This window comes from Rhodofomes roseus (assembly GCF_022264815.1).
Source record: "Rhodofomes roseus strain CIRM-BRFM 1785 chromosome Unknown C8Q71scaffold_16, whole genome shotgun sequence".
NCBI classification, from domain to species: Eukaryota; Fungi; Basidiomycota; class Agaricomycetes; order Polyporales; family Fomitopsidaceae; genus Rhodofomes; species Rhodofomes roseus.
In genome coordinates, this window is record NW_025952972.1 from 406,194 (window position 1) to 422,512 (window position 16,319).

Here is a 16,319-nt window from a genome sequence, read left to right on the forward strand (position 1 = left end):
CTCCGGCGACTCGCCTCTGCTGTTGCGCGAGTGCGCACGACTGACCTTCCGCTGGCCTGGCGCTTGGCGGCACGAACACAAGCGGTGGAAAGGGCAGCGGGCCTGTCCACTGGCATATGCGTCTCGGAGCAACGGAACAATATTGTCAATGCCTCGGTATGTTCCACAAAACATACTAGTCCACGTAACTCTCTACAGAACACGGACGATACCTCTCACATCCCTTCTTCCTTCGCGCATAGATCTTTACAGAACACAGACGATGCCTGTCACATCTCTTCATTCTTCGCGCGACACTATCGAGACTGCGCGTGAGCACTCGGGCGTTGAAATCGAGCTGTGTTGCCTAACTTACTTGCCGCCATGCGTTTGGAACCCCACGACTTGCCAACCCAAGAAGGAACTTTCAATGTGGCCGTGAGTGTCAGCCGTCGACCGTCATCGCGCACATATCCAACTGTGATAGCCTTCCAGTACTCAGGCTCCCCTTCGTCAGCATCTCCATCGGTTGTGCGAATCCAAACATGAACCTCGTCGTCGGATGAATTGAGGTACAAGTCCCCAATCTTGACGTTGCAGCTTGGATGCAACTGTGGCGGTGCAATGAGCGGTTCCTGTGATTCGGTTTCGAACCATTCCGTGAACAAGGAGCTATTGGTGTCTCTGATCACCCGTCGCCGCTTCTCAAGTACGAGCTGGGACAACCGATGTAAGATAACTTAGTCACCGTAGCGGATGCAACTGAGACGTACTAAATCTCCATCTCTATCTGTAGGTACCATGATACGAACGTGCTTCTTCGGCCCGGGGGTAGATTGTCGCGATGTGGACCGTGTCACCTTCTTCGGTCCAGGGGTAGACTGTCGCGATGTGGACCGTGTCATCGAAGTGGACTGATAGTTTGGAGTAGGTTGTTCACTGCGATGACTAACCGAAGTCGTATGCTCTAGCGGTAGCGAGGAAGGAGGAGCACATGAAGAGGAGCGGGATGACGTGCGAAGGGTAGCACGGGTTGCAGTTGGGGGAGTGGAAGAAGATCGGCCAGTGGCGGGAGGAGGCAGAGAAGCCCGAGCGATCATAGAACTACCGGATGCCTTCTGTCTCGGGTGCGACTCAGCGCGCTGCGAGTTTCTCGGACCCGAATCCATTATAGCGGCATGCAAGGCGAACATGTGCAAAGGATCCAGAGGTGCACCGTCTTCCGCTCTTGTTATGGCATGATCGTATTTCGTACGCTCAGATCCTTCGTCCTTCACCTTTACATCGTTGCTACAGGGAAAAACCAAAGCCTTTAGAGATATTGCGACGAGAAACAAACGAGAAACCTACGTCTGCATGGATTTGCGGAACACTCTGACTACCGTAGGCTCTGCACCATTTCCAGGTGGAACACGCGCTGCGAATTCCAATATAGTAGGGCCTTGACGGCGGATCCTGGTGGAAGCGGAGAATGCGTAATTTGGCCTCACTCTAGTGCGTTTGGACGGACGTCTGAGCCAAGCGAAGCTTGCATACGCGATGAGAACGGTCGAGAAGATTGTACAGCAGTACGAGATATACTCGAGGGGAGTTAGAGAGTGCTCCATGGGTGGGTAGAGCAAGGTGTGGTGAGCACTTCGGAGACGTGTGCTACTCGTCTTTGTCCAGCATCGGGACATAGAACACAAAGGACTCCTCATATGGCTAGACATGTCAGCTGAGAAAGTACAAAGAGCAGACCACGCGGCATAGTGCCAACGTGTGCGCCGAGACATGTGATTGTGATGAGCATGAGGGACAAACGGGCTCAACGAATGAGCTTAGACAAGTGTATACGTAGACATAGAATTGGGGTCCACGGGCAATATCGTACAAATTCATGAGGTACTAAGAGATGAAGTAGATAACGAGTATTGCAGTAAGCCAAAGCATCGCTGTGGAAAGCTAGTACGCATGATTAGTGGGAGCATTGTAGCGGTGGTGCACCAGCGAGTTACCTACCATGCTTCTTTTGGCTGGTCTCTCTAGAACGTCACTGAATTGGCGGCGATCCACTACAACTCAGACTTGAGTGGTCGTGTAGGAATGATGTGATGGGAACTAATGTAACTCACCGTACTCCTGGGCCTTCCAAAGGACGACTGGAGAGGGTGACCCACGATTGAGGACTCCGGTAGCGATCAGAAAAGCATCTCTCTCCTGGTTGTAATGACCCTGAGACGAACAGATGAGTATGATGTTAGTCGCCGGGAAAGATACACACTCACCGATATCGCTAGAACTTCTACATTGCCTGTGGAAGTTAGAAGTGCGCCAGCAACAACAAGAGTTAGCGGGCTCACCATTGAAAGGTAGATGCTGTTTACGGAGAGTGTGCAAATCCCAGACATGCATTTTTCCGTCCGACGTACCACCGACAAGAGCGTTGCCGCCGTGTATGAAGCGGATCGGGATTGTGCAGCCTGAACTGACATCTTGATTGAACGAATACAGTGGCTCCAGCTCACTCAGCGATTTGAACGCGAAGACCTCGAAGCCATTCAACATGTTTGATACACCAAGAAGCTTCGCATCTCCTGTGAGGTCTGCATCCGCACTAGCGAACATCAGCGATGATTACGGCAATAACAGCAATGGGTCTCACATGGAACCCGCAAACGAGATGCTACGGAATCGTTGCCACGTCTTCTGGTCAATGAGACTGCGCGACTGAGGAGGATAATCAAATGTGTGAGGGAATCCACTCACATGATACCGTGATGCATATACGTGGCCACCAATACAACAGGCCGACGACGAGTCTCAATCCAATGGAGACTCGTCACTATAACATCATCCGCGGTATTGTGCGAGGTCTTTGGTGGCGGGCCAGCCTCGGAGACCAATTTCCATGATTCTGTGGAATATATGTTAATCGACGTAAAGCGCACCAATTGACCAAACGGTGAACCCGCCTTTCCCGGAGCGCGACCATACCGCGAGCTCCTCTTGTGCACCAGATGCCAGATATGTCCCATTGTAAGCTAGGCGTTCAACAGGACTTCGGTGCGCCCAGAAACCGGAGACGCTAATCGAATCCTGAGTCAAAGAATGATGTTTGAGCACTGATGTCTAAGTATGATTATTATACGTACGCCGGACATTGTCATCGAAGCGATGGTACCGTCTTCCATCCCACACACGATGTGCTCATCACCCAGCAGATCCCATGACATCGAAAGGACTGCACTCTTCCCGGAGAATACATAGCGCAGCTTACCAGAGTCGACATCCCAGACACAGAGGCGACCGTCCAACCCGCCGGAAGCCAAGAGCAGCCCGCTTGGGCTGAACGCGACCATCGCTATGCCATCGGAGTGACCCTTGGGATGTGACAGCTTTGCCAGCTGCTGATACTGAAGAGGCATGAGGTTGAACAGCAAGTATGAGGCACAGGAAGATGTCCAGTCGCACAGGACAAAGGTCACAGCAAGGTCATTGGTGCGTCCTCACGGCGAATTGCGCACTTGTCCGATGCCCGATCTCTGGCTCATCGAGATCCTACACTTGGGACAACGGCCCGAGCAACGGAGCGCCCGTGCAGTGCTCCGTTGCTCCGTTGCTCTGGTCGCTCTTGGCCCAGTACAATGCGGCACCTGCCTGCGCACTTTGCATTACAGCCAGGACAACATGCACATCTGTCATGAGAAAGCTCCGCCCTTTGTACTATGGAACCCCGACACTCAGCTCTGACAGCTATGTGCCTGCCTGAGCCCGGAGCGACTCTGAGTAGCTCTACACTCAGTCCATCCCTTTCATCTTGCCCCGTCCCCTTTGTCTGAACCCGTCTCTTGCATACGCTCTCATCTCTTGCATCACTCCTTCATACTCCAATACTTCTTCTTCCAAGTTCTTTGTTCATCACCTCTCATTACGCCTCCAAGTTGCCTCTCGCCACCAGTCCTTTGTCCTCCCACTGTCATGGCTGTGAGTCGTCCGTCCGGGGTATACTTTCATATACTGAAACAGAGCTCACTTTCAGCACACTTATCTCAGACAGCACACCCAGGTAGGCACAGTATACTCGCAGCAGGGTCTTGTTAACGCCAAGACACCACAGGTTGGTGTGCGCATCACCACCATTGAGGGCCTGGAGTCCTTTGTAGCGTCCGCAAGCCGGATTGTTTCGATTGGTCGCGTTGTGGAGGACCTAACGTTGGTTCTGGTTGATCAAGCCGAGGACGCATTAGACATAGTGCGACGGTGTCTCCAACTCACTCCTCATATCGAAAGCCTTGTCCTCGACCTTCCGTTCACGCCCCCCGTGGACTTCTTGGATCCATTCCTTTTTCCAAAGATCCAGCTTCTGTCAACAAACATTCCCCACGACTGTCTGTCCACGTTCTTGTCCATACATCCTTCGCTCAGGTCGCTCGTGCTCCGTTACTGCGGGGATCACTCGATTTGCCCCCTAAAGGACGTCAGTCTGGCTCATATCATCGAACTCCAGTGTCCATCCCGTTGCCTCCCTGCTATTGCCAATGGTCAGGTGGCCCGCGCAACCGTTAACTTGACGCGGCTGGCCTCCAATGCGCTGCTCGCAATAGGTGCCCTGTCCAGTTCTCCTCTTTACTGCCTCTCCATCGACTTCTTTCCGAATGACTACGATCTTCTCATCCGAGTCGCCGCCGCTGCGCCTACCATCAGAAAGCTCAAACTTGTCGAGAAGCCTCGTCCTCAGGTGGGCATATATTTGATGCACCAGCCGTAGTACTAACTCACGAACTAGCGGCGGGGATGTCACATCCGCCGGCCATGGAATGATCACCGCGCGTGGCACAACATACTCTTGAAGCTCAGCCACCTGGAGGAGCTTGCGCTGCATACGCTCACCCGTGTCTCATCCGCTCGACGTCCGGAAGCGCAGATCATCTCGAGCTGGGCCAATGGCCCTGCGCATCGTATGACCACTCATCCGACTCTCTATCATATTGGAATCAAGCAGCCAGGGCTGCGTGGTGATGATCCTCAGCTCACCGAGTGGTTCAAAGGCAACTCCGGCGGACCCTGGGACTGCGTTGTGAATGTGACTGGGAATGATGTCCAGTTGTAGTAGTCACCCACGTCGATGGTCGCGCTAGTAGTAGCTACTGACACAATTGCTCTGTCGCATACTGTCGTTTCTTGTTTCCATGTACTCAGGTTATATTATTACGTTGCACACCGCACGACGCGTATGTTGAACGAATTCGACCCTAAATTCACTGGGCGTCTACCACGGTCTCGTGTGCAGCGCCGCTTTGTCCTATCTTTATGCTCAGTGGCGTTTCGCAGCTGGCCCATGTCTTTGTACTCTCCCCCTCGAGCCATTGGGCCCTTTCGAGCCACTTACACCACACCCGTTCTCCTCCCATCTTAACCAGTGTGCCTCTACGTCTCGCAGTAGTAACATAACGCGCAACCAACTTCACCATATCGTTTGCTTGCCTCAACCATGCCTGAAGTCGAGCACAACGGGTAAGTGTACCATCAGCTAGGTAGCATGTCCTACTTATACCAATGCAGCGCGTTAAGTGACGATGTGACTGTCGCGACGGACCAGATGGAGAAGTTATACACACACCTGCAGTACGGCGTTAAGATCCCACGGCAGAGAGGGGTGAGTGGTCGCAGCTTGCATTCTCACATCGACTCATTCGGAGATTTTATTCAGACTTCTGATGCTGAACGCATTGTCGAACTGGAGAGAGCGTTTGATGGGCTGCGGACAGAGTTAATGGATACACTGACTGCATTGAGGCAGTTGTTCTTCAACGCGCTCGGTACGTAGTGAATACCCCTCATTGAAGGACCGTACCCTCAGACTCTTCTCATATAAGAATCCACAAAGAATGAGCGACGATCGTCGGAAGCATCCACGTCGAGTCACGCCCACCGCATCGAGAATCTCCGATCCCAAATACAGGTCCTCACATTGGAACATGACATTCTGAAGGCTCGGCAAGACACCGACCGCGCTGCCATTGGTGGCCTTACCGGAGACGTTGCTACCCTACGAGAAATGCACCACGGCTCCTATCAACTACTCCATTCAACAACCGAACGACTCGACCGCGTACAGTCCGAGAGTACCCACCTACTGGACACCATCGTCCCAAACCTCTTCCACCAGACAACCTGTAACTGCTACACCAAAGGAGGCGCATTGCCCGACCCCAACGTGCGCACTCTGCAAGCAGAGCTAGATGCTGCAGGTAAGTTGCTCTTCGTCTCTCACCTCTCTTTCGTATGCGTCGTCTCAATGATGTATTACTAGTTGGAACTGCTCCGCACGTAAAGCAGAGACTGTACAGCGCGCTGCATGATCTTGTGGTGAGCAATGGTGTCTGATTTGATCTCTTTCTCTGACAATTCGCGCGCACCAGGTAAACAACAACGGTCGCGTGAACTTGGTCATCAGCGATGCTATTCCGCTGCTCCTCAACATATGTATTTTCCTGATTTCATCTCTCTTGACCCGGTCGTTTGCGGCCATGGTGTCCTACTTTAGCCCCCCTGAATCTGGTCTCGAGTATCCAGTTTGGGAATCGTTGCGCATGTAGCATACTTTGACTCTTTCCGGTGTATCTCAGTATGTATTCGATTCGAAAAGAATTAGATTTTCGACACTTACTACGGCCCGGACACAAGCTCACTACGGCCCGGACACAAAGGCACTAGATCGCGAGTGGCACAAAGACACTTCGCCCTGCGGACTCAGATCCAGAGACGCTGCATTCTACGCTCATCCTCTTTGTTTGGCCCTTACGTTCGTGCTCGCACTGGCAGAAGGGCCAATGTCGTCCAGAAGCAAGAAACAGAAGCTCTGTCTTTGCAGCAAATGCCGGGAATTCACGCACGACGACAACGGTGTCCTGAGACCCGGCGTCAGGCAAGACCTCAGGGCATGGAAGGCGCATGCAACAGAAGACGCGCTGCTTGTACCCAACAGCACAGCTCGGTATGAGAACGCAGTGCTTCTTGCCTCCGAGTCGTTTGGAGAAGCTTCTGCATCTCGCGAATCTGTGCCAACACGACCCCGGGACCAGAGTCACCCTTCAACGCCGATGCTCTATAACGCAGCTCATCATGATCATGGTGTTATGGAGGTATGACAATTATGGGTTTAACGATCGTCAGTGACTCACATCTTCGGTAGGGACTGGACAGTGACGAGGATGAGGCTATGGAAGTACGCACGCAATTGGGTGATCCGGATGATCATGATGATGCTATGCAGGTGCGCATGCAGACCGCCTCCGGAATTCATAGCTGACTCACGTACTAGGGCGTCGAATATACCGGCCCGTCGCACTCCAATTCGGAACCTGGGATCGCCGTGCCTTTGCCACCTCCGCAATGCCAGAAGAATGACGCCCCAAGGGAAGCAGATGTAAGCATCGCACTACACTGGGCATTCTAACATGTATTGAGACTCGGTGTAGGCAGATTCGGTCAGACAGAGGCTTTCGGAGCTTTCACTCATCGAATCAACCCTGGCAACGGAGTCCCGTCTAGTCAAAGAGCCCAAACTCACGTTCATATCCCCACCCACTACCCTCACAGAGCCTCCCTCTGCCTTGCAACTGTCAAACATTGATTGTCGACAGTTTGCTAAACTCCGTGATTCGTTGTCATCCAAACAACACACACTCCTCGCCCTACCACCTCTAGGTCATCGAGACGCCGATCGCCGCCTGGAAGTACTCATCGAGAAGCTGTCCGAGCGACGAGAAAGGCTTTCTGCTATGGAAGCTTCCGCGTGGGAGATAGAGAAGATAATGGCCGGCTTGTACAGGCTGCCTGACCAAGGCCAAGTATGCACGCCGAAGGTGTACGAGTCCGGTGAGTAGTAGCACGGCTGCTCTCTGTCCAAAATGATCTTGACATCCCCTCTGCAGCTGGTCTGCATGCCGTGAGGAGGGCGCTGCCGCCATTTCTTCTGATCACCCTTCTCATGGTCAGCGCACTCCATACGATTTCCGGTTTAAATCGGGAAGCCGCCAACCTTATCCTAGCGACTCTGCGGGCGCTGCTGTTTGGCGCGTTCATTGCCTGCAGTGCGCCTCACGGGCGACGTCAACTCACCTCGGAACAGCAGGCGATCCTTGATTCGATTCCTCGCGACATCCGGTCGGTGATGTCCCAACTCAAGGTCGAGCCCTCAATGACAAAGTATGCTGCCTGCCCCTCGTGCTCATGTATCTACGCACCGGACCACACAAATGCCGACAATCCTTACCCTGTCTACTGCACGTTTACCGAGACTGATCGCCCGCCTTGTGGGACTTTGCTGGTGAAGAAAGCACGCACGTCGACGCATAACAAACCCCGTGTTTCTTACTCCCCGCTCCGGCCTTATCCCTACCACTCAATATTTTCATGGGTTGCAGCCTTGTTTGCCCGGCACGATCTCGAGGAGGCAGCAGAGAGCGCATGGGTGCGATCTAAGTCATCCGATGGCAAGTGGACGGATATCCTTCAGGCTCCTGCACTTCAGTCGTTCTGTGGACCCAACCGTGAATTGTTTTCCAAGCAGCCTCACACCGACGTGCACCTTGTCTTCGGCTTGTACCTAGACTGGTTCAACCCCGGCGGGAACAAGAAGGCAGGAAAGTCTCAGTCACTGGGTGCAATCTACCTCGTATGTCTTAACCTTCCTTCCCAACTTCGCTTTCGACCCGAGAACATCTGCCTTGTTGGAATCGTTCCTGGTCCCAACGAACCCTCCCTTCACGAGCTCAATCACTTCCTTCGTCCCCTCGTTGACGATATGCTTGTGATGTGGCACGCCGGTCTACGACTCAGTCAAACTTCGCTCCACCCTTGCGGCCGCCTAGTACGTGCAGCGATAGTTCCTCTTATATGCGATCTTCCTGCGCTTCGTAAGGCGGCTGGCTTTGCAGGCCACTCATCAAAGCACTTTTGTTCCTTCTGCCTGCTTAAACGCTCTGATATCAACAACATCTCGCGCCCATGGCCATCACGCACCTGGGACGAACACTTTGACATTGCACGGAGATGGCGCGACGCAGTCACGGCGCAGGAGCGAGACGCGTTGTTCGAGGAGCATGGTTTACGCTGGTCCGAGCTTCTCCGTCTACCGTACTGGGACCCTACCCGATTCGCAGTCGTTGACGCGATGCATAACCTTTTCCTTGGCGAGTTGCGGCATCACTGCATGTCGGTGTGGGGAATCGACGTCAAGGACCACCAGGAGAAACATGGGAAAGCGGTTAAGAAGACACTGCCGCATACGCCCGAGGAACAGCAGAAAAACTTGGACAAGCTTCTCCAGGCATTGCGGAAAGGTGTCGTCTCAGCTGTTATGCAGCCGCGCAAGGGATATCTGGTCGCATTGGCCCAACTGAACAAGATCTCGCCAACAAGCCTGACAAAGCGAGCATATGCTACGGCGCTCCTGGAACGGGTGAGTGGTCTACGACGCTAATTCATCGATCATCAGGATATTCACCGGAAAATTAGTGTCTAGTCCACGGCGCAGATAGTCTGCTTGTCCCACCTGTGCTTGACAACGAAACCGCTGACTTCCACCTCGCCAATGGACCGTACGACATCTCCAAGTTTCGTGTCCTTACACAGGACGTTATCAATCAAATTCGTCACGACATCAAAACCACCTACCTGCCGTCATGGCTAGAGCGACCACCATCGAACTTTGGCAGTGCAAGCCATGGAAAGCTGAAGGCTGATCACTGGAGAACGGTATGCACCATCAATATGGTCATCACTCTCGTGCGAATCTGGGGAGCCTCAACAGCATCCAAGGGTGAACATCGACTGCTGGAGAACTTCATTCACCTTGTCATTGCCGTGGAGTTAGCTTCCCGACGCTCCATGGATGCAGGTCGTGCCCGCCTCTTCGATCATCACATGTTTGAGTATCTACGCACGCTCAGAGACCTCTTTGAGAACAACCTCGTGCCCAATCATCACCTGTCTCTGCATCTGTCGACGTGTCTCCAACTATTTGGGCCTGTACACGGTTGGTGGGCATATCCTTTTGAGCGCTTCAATGGGATAATTCAGCGTTTGAGCACGAACAACCAAATCGGTACGAGTATGCCATACAATCAGTCAGTCTGGTACTGACAATTGACATCAGACAAAATTCCGTTGACATATATGCGTGTTTTTCACGCTGCGGCCAACCTGCGCTGGCGATTTGCATCAACCGAATGGCCGGAGAGCGAGGGCATCCCTGAAGTACTGAAGGCATTCACCGACGTCTACAATGATGCAGCCAGAGGCACCCGTGCCGTTGACATCCTCGTGACAGCTCCCTCATCCTACGATGATCTATACCGAAGTATGACTGACTCTCGACTTGACGAAGACATCTATGGCACCCTCATCACTCTCCTGAACACTGCCAAGCGTACATCAGACTTCGTACCCTTTTATAGTGGCAACGATGATCGTCACATCCCCATTTCGCCCTTCGCTCGCGTTCTCCCCAAGGTCAATGTCTCAGGCATCACGTATGGGACTCGCACTGGCAACATTCGCAACTCCTTCGTTTGTTACCGAGACATCTCTTCGGACAATCGCTCGGTCGTCCGCGCGGGACAGATATCCTCAATCTTTCTACACGCACACACTTACTCCATGCGCGGACAACGGGTGATAGTCCCTTTCTTTGTCGTTGATGAGTATGTTTCTTTGTCACAGCAGCACGCCGCCATGGATCCCTACCGCAAATTCCCTCTTCTGAACACACAGCTCCATTACAATCGCTTCTCGGAGCGCAGAGCAGTCATACGTGCTGACGACGTCATCACTCATTTTGCAAGCCTGGTGTACAATCCACAGGCAATCGGCGAGAGTTGCATTGTTGTTCGCTCGCTTGACCGTGTACGTGGTCACTCTCTGACAGTGGCTCGATAGTTGCTCATTTGTTTGCAGAGTTGAGATAATGTACGAACATGACTAGATGTAATTTGATTGTATGGTTCCCTTAGTACCGGTGAGCTCCTGATGCTCTTGGTTGCTACCAGCGCAGGATACGACCGGAGGTGCTGAGGGGAGCTACTGGAAAGTGCTTATTGCTGGACATGAATTGTGGTACTACTACAGCTGAACTCCGAGTCTGACATAGAGCTCGTTGGTTGCATAAAGCACAGCTTCTGGTCTCACTAGGAACTTCGTGCACAGCAGTGACTGACAGCAACTGTTACGGTACAGTGCTGAAGCTCGAGAGAGCTCCTTGCGCTCTCAGGCTCAGCGGTTGCTCCCTAAGCGCTCTCACCACTGGTAGCTACGACGGGAGGAGCTGGCTGTATGCTGCGCGGCGCAGTAGTGCTCCTGGTGCTCTCGGTTGCTCCCTAGTATGACGGGAGGTGCTGAGGGAGCTCATGGCGCTTTCAGCCGCTCCTTGTGCGTTTTCGCAGTAGCAAGGTTCCTGGCACTCTCACTGCTCAGTTGCTCCCTACTATGCTACGACCGAGCTACAACGGGGCGGAGGCGGTGCTGAACATGAGCTACACTAACCTACTTTCAGTTGATGCGCTGTACACCTCCCACTTTTGCTGTGACGCTGTGCCTGCCGCCACTTGTAGGACAGCTGAGGAAGCCTGGCGGCGCGCGCGCGCGACGCTACCACAGTGATCAGCGATAGCGATGAGCTGCGCACTGCCCTTGCTGTGTACCACCTTCGATGTACGCCCCCGCCATTATGGCATGGGACCATGCCATCATTATGAGCACAACAGTCTCCCAAGTCCGAGAGTGAGTCAAAGAATAGATTAAATGTCCCATTCATTTTGCGTACGGTAAAAGATCAGGATCAGGAAAACATTTACCTGCATTTTCTGCGCGTTTTCTGAACCGGAACAGGATACCCGGGTCCGGCCCGACTTCGAGCCAGAAAACGTTGAGAACACGTGAGCTGTTTCAAACATTTTCTGCACCTTTTCTGAAGCGGAAAAGGAAATTTGATCATGGGCGGGAAAATGCGTGTAAAAGGTGAGGGATAGTTCTCGCGTTACTGTCCATAAAAGGCGAGGAGTGATGAACGTAACAGGAGACCGACTACTCGCCATTTTCTCAACTTGTTCTTCGTCAGAACATTCGCCATTGCCCGTCGTGTGTCAACCCTTAATCTCCGCGTCGTTCGTCCAGCAATCAGCGACATTGAATCTCATCCACCATCGCGTTGAATCCTCTGACCACAGACCAAGTCTAGCCGTCGACGAACGTTCGCTATCATCTAAGCCTTGAACGTGAACCCGTACTGACTACTACCGGACTTCCTCTCATTTGTGGCGGTAAGTAACTAACCGCCACCCGGGTCTACCCATCGTCTCACGTCCATGCTTGCTTGCGCTTGAATTCACGGCCCAGACACGCATCAGTTTGGAGGTCCAGAATGAGCATACTACAGCATACGTTTTCAACCTACCGCAAGAATTCCAGCTCAACCGTATGGGACGAGGAGTGGCCAGAGCTCATCACATCCAGTCCAGTGAAATCGCCTTCTCATCAATTCGATCATAAAGATCTACCTGCGTCGAGCGCTGCAAAATCAAGTACGTTCGTCTGTGAATTGGTCGCTGTAGTGTTGACAGGAAGTCAGCAACAGGACCATCTAGCTTGGAGTCGGCGAACGTAACGCCTGCGACCAATTCCTCCCCTTCTGCGTCGACGACGGCACCTAAAGCGCCAAAGGCCAAGAAAAAGTCCGTTCACACCACAGGCAGGGTGCGCGCTGCGCGCCTAACGCTGTCGATGCGCACGCCCGTTACTCCCTTGCTCTCTTCGCCGTCTCTTTCACCACCATCTACCATCGCGAGTGCGATTGACGACCGACCGATCCACCCTGCCACGCCGTCTCAGATATGCACTTCGCGCGCCACGGATAGCGCGGTACCGCCACCTGACCCCTCGAAGAAAGACGCTACTGCCTCGTCTCCTTACGCAGAGAACTACGCCGCAGGCACGCTGGAGTACACAGACCCAGAGTCAGCGGTGATCCTCCACCGCAAGGTCCGCGGATTGCTCAACAAACTCACCGATCAGAACTTCGACTCCGTCTCGGAGATAATCATCACGTGGGCGAATAAGTCGGAGGGCGAGCACGACGCCCGGTCCCTCGTCCAGGTCATCCGACTCGTGTACGACGCGGCGGTCAACGAGCTAGCCTCGACAGATTTGTGTGCGCGTCTCTGCTTCAAGATGATGCACAAGATCACCTTGAAGGCGCAGGACGAGGGTGACACTGACGCGGAGGGCAAGCCGACCGCAGGCGGTCAGTTCTTCCGCAAGTACCTCATGAACCTGTGCCAAGACGACTTTGAGCGCGACTGGGTTGCGAAGCCGAGCGCTACTACGATGCAGTCGGCAGACAATCAGGGCGCCGGGGTTGGTTCTGGGAGGGACGAGTCTCGCGAGAGTGCTGTGGATGCGGGAGGGTGCGATGCTGCGCCTAAGACGAAGCAAAAGGGCCTCGGTGTCGTCAGGTTTCTCGGAGCGTTGTTCAAAGAGCTCATGCTGACGGAGCGTAATATGCACGATTGTATCAAGAAGTGCCTAGGCAACATCGAGAAGCACGAGGAGGAGGAGATCGAGAGCTTGTGCGTGCTCCTCAACGCCGTTGGCCAGCTGCTCGACACGACGGAGGGCCGTGCCCAGATGGACTCCTACTTCGCGCATATTATGGAGTTGACGGAGAACCCGAAGTTGAACAAGCGTATGCAGTTCTTGCTTCTGGTGAGTGTTTGCTTCAAGAGATGAAACGAGAATGACTAGAATGCTCCGTAGGATGTCATCGAGTTGCGCGAACGCAAGTGGTTGCCGCGCGGGCAGGCTCAGGCTGCTTCCCCTACTACCACCGCCGCCGCTCACGCGCCGGCCGCGAAAAAGGCGCCTGTGAAGGAGGAGGGACATCGGTTTGAAGAAAGAAAGTACGAGATCTTTCATCGTGGCCGCCAGCGGCCGCACGTCAGCTCCTGCGGCGGTGCCGTCACTGTTAATACCCATGCGCACGCTGCGCCATCATCGGAGGTGAAGTCGTCCCACTCTGAGAAAACCAGCAAGTCGAAAACCATGACCTTTGGACCCATGGGCGCATTCGCGAAGAATAAGAACAAGCGATCATCCGTGTCATTGTCGCGAGGTCCATCGAGTGCGTTTGGAAATTGGATGAACCCCAACCCTGGAGGCGCGGAGCCTGAGGCTGCGACCGTACAACCGATTCGGCCACGAAGCTGCAGTGCCAGTGTTCCGTCAGGCTCTGCTGACGCTCTTGAAGCCTCACCACAACCGACGGAGCTTCCGCTGTCTCCGGAACCGCCATCTCAGCCAATGCCCGATGAGCAGCCGGTCTTGACGCCGACACCCTCCGAGTCGGAGTCCTCGAGTCCTAGCACGAAGGACCATCCTAGCGACGATGCCTCACGTTCGTACATGGATACGCCCAGTCTATCTCCCGTGTCCACCCTCCCGCCCTCGTCGCCTTGGGGCCTTCGCAGTTGCTTCTATGAGAGAGCTAGAGACAAGGATATGTTGCCGTCGGGTATAGATGACGATTGGCCGCCCTTCTTCAACACCCACGCAGTGTCACACAATTCGACCTCACTTACATCGGCTTTACCTCTCCCTTCTCCCGTCTCCACCATGCCGCTCTTCCCGATAAGAGACGGTCACGTTGAGTGGCAGTCATTGATTGCCTCTGCCAAGGACAGGAACGCTACACTGTCTCCTAAAGTGTCCTCAAGCATGACGAAACCCACGACAGAAGACCTGGTGCCGCCGCGCCGTGGGTTCCCGGCAAAGGGTATAGACACCGGTTCTGCAGATGCACCAGACTGGTTGCAGTCGCGATCCAGAGTTGTCCACCGTCATTCAAATCTGGTGCAGCCCGGCCCTCCAGCCACGGAATCGGACAACGAGGACTTCGTCGTGCTGTCGACGTCGGAGGAGCAGGTGAGGGAGCAGCTCAGCGCAGGCGCGAAGAAGTTCCTCGAATCGCGTGCGCTGGACAAAGGCGAGGCAATCCTGTGCAAGCTTCCGTCGGCCCATCGGTGGCGTCTGGTCAACAAGCTTGTCTCGCACGCAGTCAGCGCTGGGGTCGCCGCCGCACGGCTCGTCAGCGATCTCTTCTCCCTTGCGGCGTCCAACGGACTGTGCTCTCCGGATGACTTCGACGCTGGGTTCTCCCCGACGATGGAGATACTGGATATCCTCACGTTGCGGCAGCCGAGCGCGCTCAGTCTTGTTGCGATATTGTTGAAGGGCACGCGGCTCAAGGACGAGCAACTGAGTAGGATAGTGCGCAAGGCTGTAAGTAGTGACTCGGAGATGCTTCTTGCTCTGTTGCTGTAGGTTCGACTTGGCCTTTGCATCAATATGAACTTCACTGTGTGTGTACGTAGTTTCGTGTATGAGTAGGATTTACGTTGTCTCCGCAAATTCAAAGATTCTACCGAAGTACTTTACCACTGCTCCCTCCCCCACTGGCAGAACGACGGCGATGAACCCATCTGGCGTCACAATCACAGCTAACGACTATACGATGTCGCTCGTCTCGCATCCCCGTCTTGCAGAATGGCTGGAGGAAGGGATCCAGCTTTGCAGCCTTTTCGACTGTGAGTGCGCTTTGAGTGTCCCGAGCGCGGTGTAAGTACTCATGGACACAGGAGTTCCTCACGGGGCCTGATGATTATCAATGTATCAGACAAGTTCGTAACCGGGGCAGATGTAGGACTGACAAGGGCACAAGTTCCAGTTTGCTCACCGCATACCGACTCGGAAAAGCCGGCTCAGCCTTCTGTTTGCTTTTGGTGTCAATAAACTCAATGGCCATGGCGACCGTGACGAGCTCTGGGCGGTCCTCCTGGACTCCCGTATCCGGCCATAAGTTGTTTCTTGTGAGCAGCAACCTGCCGCCGGTGCAAAACGGGACGTGGTGACTTCACCGTTTGCCCGTCAGCGCGTCAGCCTCACGGCGAAGGTGCGGGGATATAGATGGTCGCCCGATCCATGGCATTCGGATAGCGGGTTTCCTGACCAGCAGGGGCATTTACGCGGGGGTCACGGTTGTGGCTCACTCCTCCCTAGTCGTGCTGCAAGCTGATGACAAGCTGATGCATTAGCGGGGTCGATGGTCCACATGTCCCACTCCGGCACGGGGCATGCAGACAAGGCTTCAAAACGTGTCGGTGGAACTCCGTGAAGTGCGAATAGCTCCAGCAGTTCTCAGGCTAGGTCGAGACATGTCCAAGCGCGAAATATGGGCATTTCGAGCAGTGGCTCCCCGTAAGGCGCAAACTTGACATCGGCGTGCTGCTCGAGCAAAGCCTTCA

The 16,319-nt window shown here is 54.0% G+C and overlaps 5 protein-coding genes across 5 annotated transcripts; 3 read left to right on the forward strand and 2 right to left on the reverse strand.

Annotated features, from left to right (window-relative positions):
- Nucleotides 1-206: 206 nt before the first annotated feature.
- On the reverse strand, nt 207-1,898 carry C8Q71DRAFT_159973 (uncharacterized protein). The gene is made up of 4 exons (XM_047916676.1): nt 1,330-1,898; nt 753-1,269; nt 360-695; nt 207-311 (listed from the first exon to the last, which is right to left on the reverse strand). Exons 1-4 carry the CDS (start codon nt 1,752-1,754, stop codon nt 297-299), a joined length of 1,293 nt encoding a protein of 430 aa, XP_047776743.1. The 5' UTR covers nt 1,755-1,898; the 3' UTR covers nt 207-296.
- On the reverse strand, nt 1,674-3,466 carry C8Q71DRAFT_771042 (WD40-repeat-containing domain protein). Its single transcript, XM_047924336.1, has 9 exons — nt 3,114-3,466; nt 2,934-3,057; nt 2,728-2,875; nt 2,624-2,680; nt 2,322-2,575; nt 2,247-2,272; nt 2,094-2,193; nt 1,981-2,033; nt 1,674-1,923 (listed from the first exon to the last, which is right to left on the reverse strand). Exons 1-9 carry the CDS (start codon nt 3,384-3,386, stop codon nt 1,867-1,869), a joined length of 1,092 nt encoding a protein of 363 aa, XP_047776744.1. The 5' UTR covers nt 3,387-3,466; the 3' UTR covers nt 1,674-1,866.
- Nucleotides 3,467-3,548: 82 nt separating this feature from the next.
- C8Q71DRAFT_909099 (uncharacterized protein) lies at nt 3,549-5,071 on the forward strand (the record flags this gene model as incomplete). Its single annotated transcript, XM_047929025.1, has 4 exons — nt 3,549-3,945; nt 4,001-4,027; nt 4,079-4,699; nt 4,748-5,071. Exons 1-4 carry the CDS (start codon nt 3,940-3,942, stop codon nt 5,069-5,071), a joined length of 978 nt encoding a protein of 325 aa, XP_047776745.1. The 5' UTR covers nt 3,549-3,939.
- A 381-nt stretch (nt 5,072-5,452) lies between these two features.
- C8Q71DRAFT_725300 (uncharacterized protein) lies at nt 5,453-11,098 on the forward strand (the record flags this gene model as incomplete). The annotated part of the gene is made up of 16 exons (XM_047921687.1): nt 5,453-5,475; nt 5,524-5,617; nt 5,672-5,780; nt 5,838-6,212; nt 6,275-6,330; nt 6,384-6,447; nt 6,649-7,106; nt 7,157-7,237; nt 7,286-7,390; nt 7,608-7,842; nt 7,899-8,641; nt 8,888-9,427; nt 9,484-10,072; nt 10,124-10,536; nt 10,693-10,872; nt 11,021-11,098. 16 exons carry the CDS (start codon nt 5,453-5,455, stop codon nt 11,096-11,098), a joined length of 4,143 nt encoding a protein of 1,380 aa, XP_047776746.1.
- A 948-nt stretch (nt 11,099-12,046) lies between these two features.
- On the forward strand, nt 12,047-15,442 carry C8Q71DRAFT_909100 (uncharacterized protein). The gene is made up of 4 exons (XM_047929026.1): nt 12,047-12,284; nt 12,361-12,545; nt 12,599-13,725; nt 13,777-15,442. The coding sequence occupies exons 2-4, from the start codon at nt 12,386-12,388 to the stop codon at nt 15,337-15,339; spliced, it is 2,850 nt and encodes a 949-aa protein (XP_047776747.1). The 5' UTR covers nt 12,047-12,284; nt 12,361-12,385; the 3' UTR covers nt 15,340-15,442.
- Nucleotides 15,443-16,319: the final 877 nt, after the last annotated feature.

What these genes read in the sequence shown, in the direction of transcription:
- C8Q71DRAFT_159973 (XM_047916676.1), bottom strand. Translation starts at nt 1,754, where the DNA reads ATGTCTCGGCGCACACGTTGGCACTATGCCGCGTGGTCTGCTCTTTGT. An exon ending in TTCCGCAAATCCATGCAGAC is followed by an intron (nt 1,270 to 1,329) that starts GTAGGTTTCTCG and finishes TTTTCCCTGTAG; the next exon opens with CAACGATGTAAAGGTGAAGG. An exon ending in CAGATAGAGATGGAGATTTA is followed by an intron (nt 696 to 752) that starts GTACGTCTCAGT and finishes CGGTTGTCCCAG; the next exon opens with CTCGTACTTGAGAAGCGGCG.
- C8Q71DRAFT_771042 (XM_047924336.1), bottom strand. Translation starts at nt 3,386, where the DNA reads ATGCCTCTTCAGTATCAGCAGCTGGCAAAGCTGTCACATCCCAAGGGT. An exon ending in CTTCGATGACAATGTCCGGC is followed by an intron (nt 3,058 to 3,113) that starts GTACGTATAATA and finishes TCTTTGACTCAG; the next exon opens with GATTCGATTAGCGTCTCCGG. An exon ending in ACAGCATCTACCTTTCAATG is followed by an intron (nt 2,273 to 2,321) that starts GTGAGCCCGCTA and finishes TAACTTCCACAG; the next exon opens with GCAATGTAGAAGTTCTAGCG.
- C8Q71DRAFT_909100 (XM_047929026.1), top strand. Translation starts at nt 12,386, where the DNA reads ATGAGCATACTACAGCATACGTTTTCAACCTACCGCAAGAATTCCAGC. An exon ending in GTCGAGCGCTGCAAAATCAA is followed by an intron (nt 12,546 to 12,598) that starts GTACGTTCGTCT and finishes AGTCAGCAACAG; the next exon opens with GACCATCTAGCTTGGAGTCG. An exon ending in GTATGCAGTTCTTGCTTCTG is followed by an intron (nt 13,726 to 13,776) that starts GTGAGTGTTTGC and finishes AATGCTCCGTAG; the next exon opens with GATGTCATCGAGTTGCGCGA.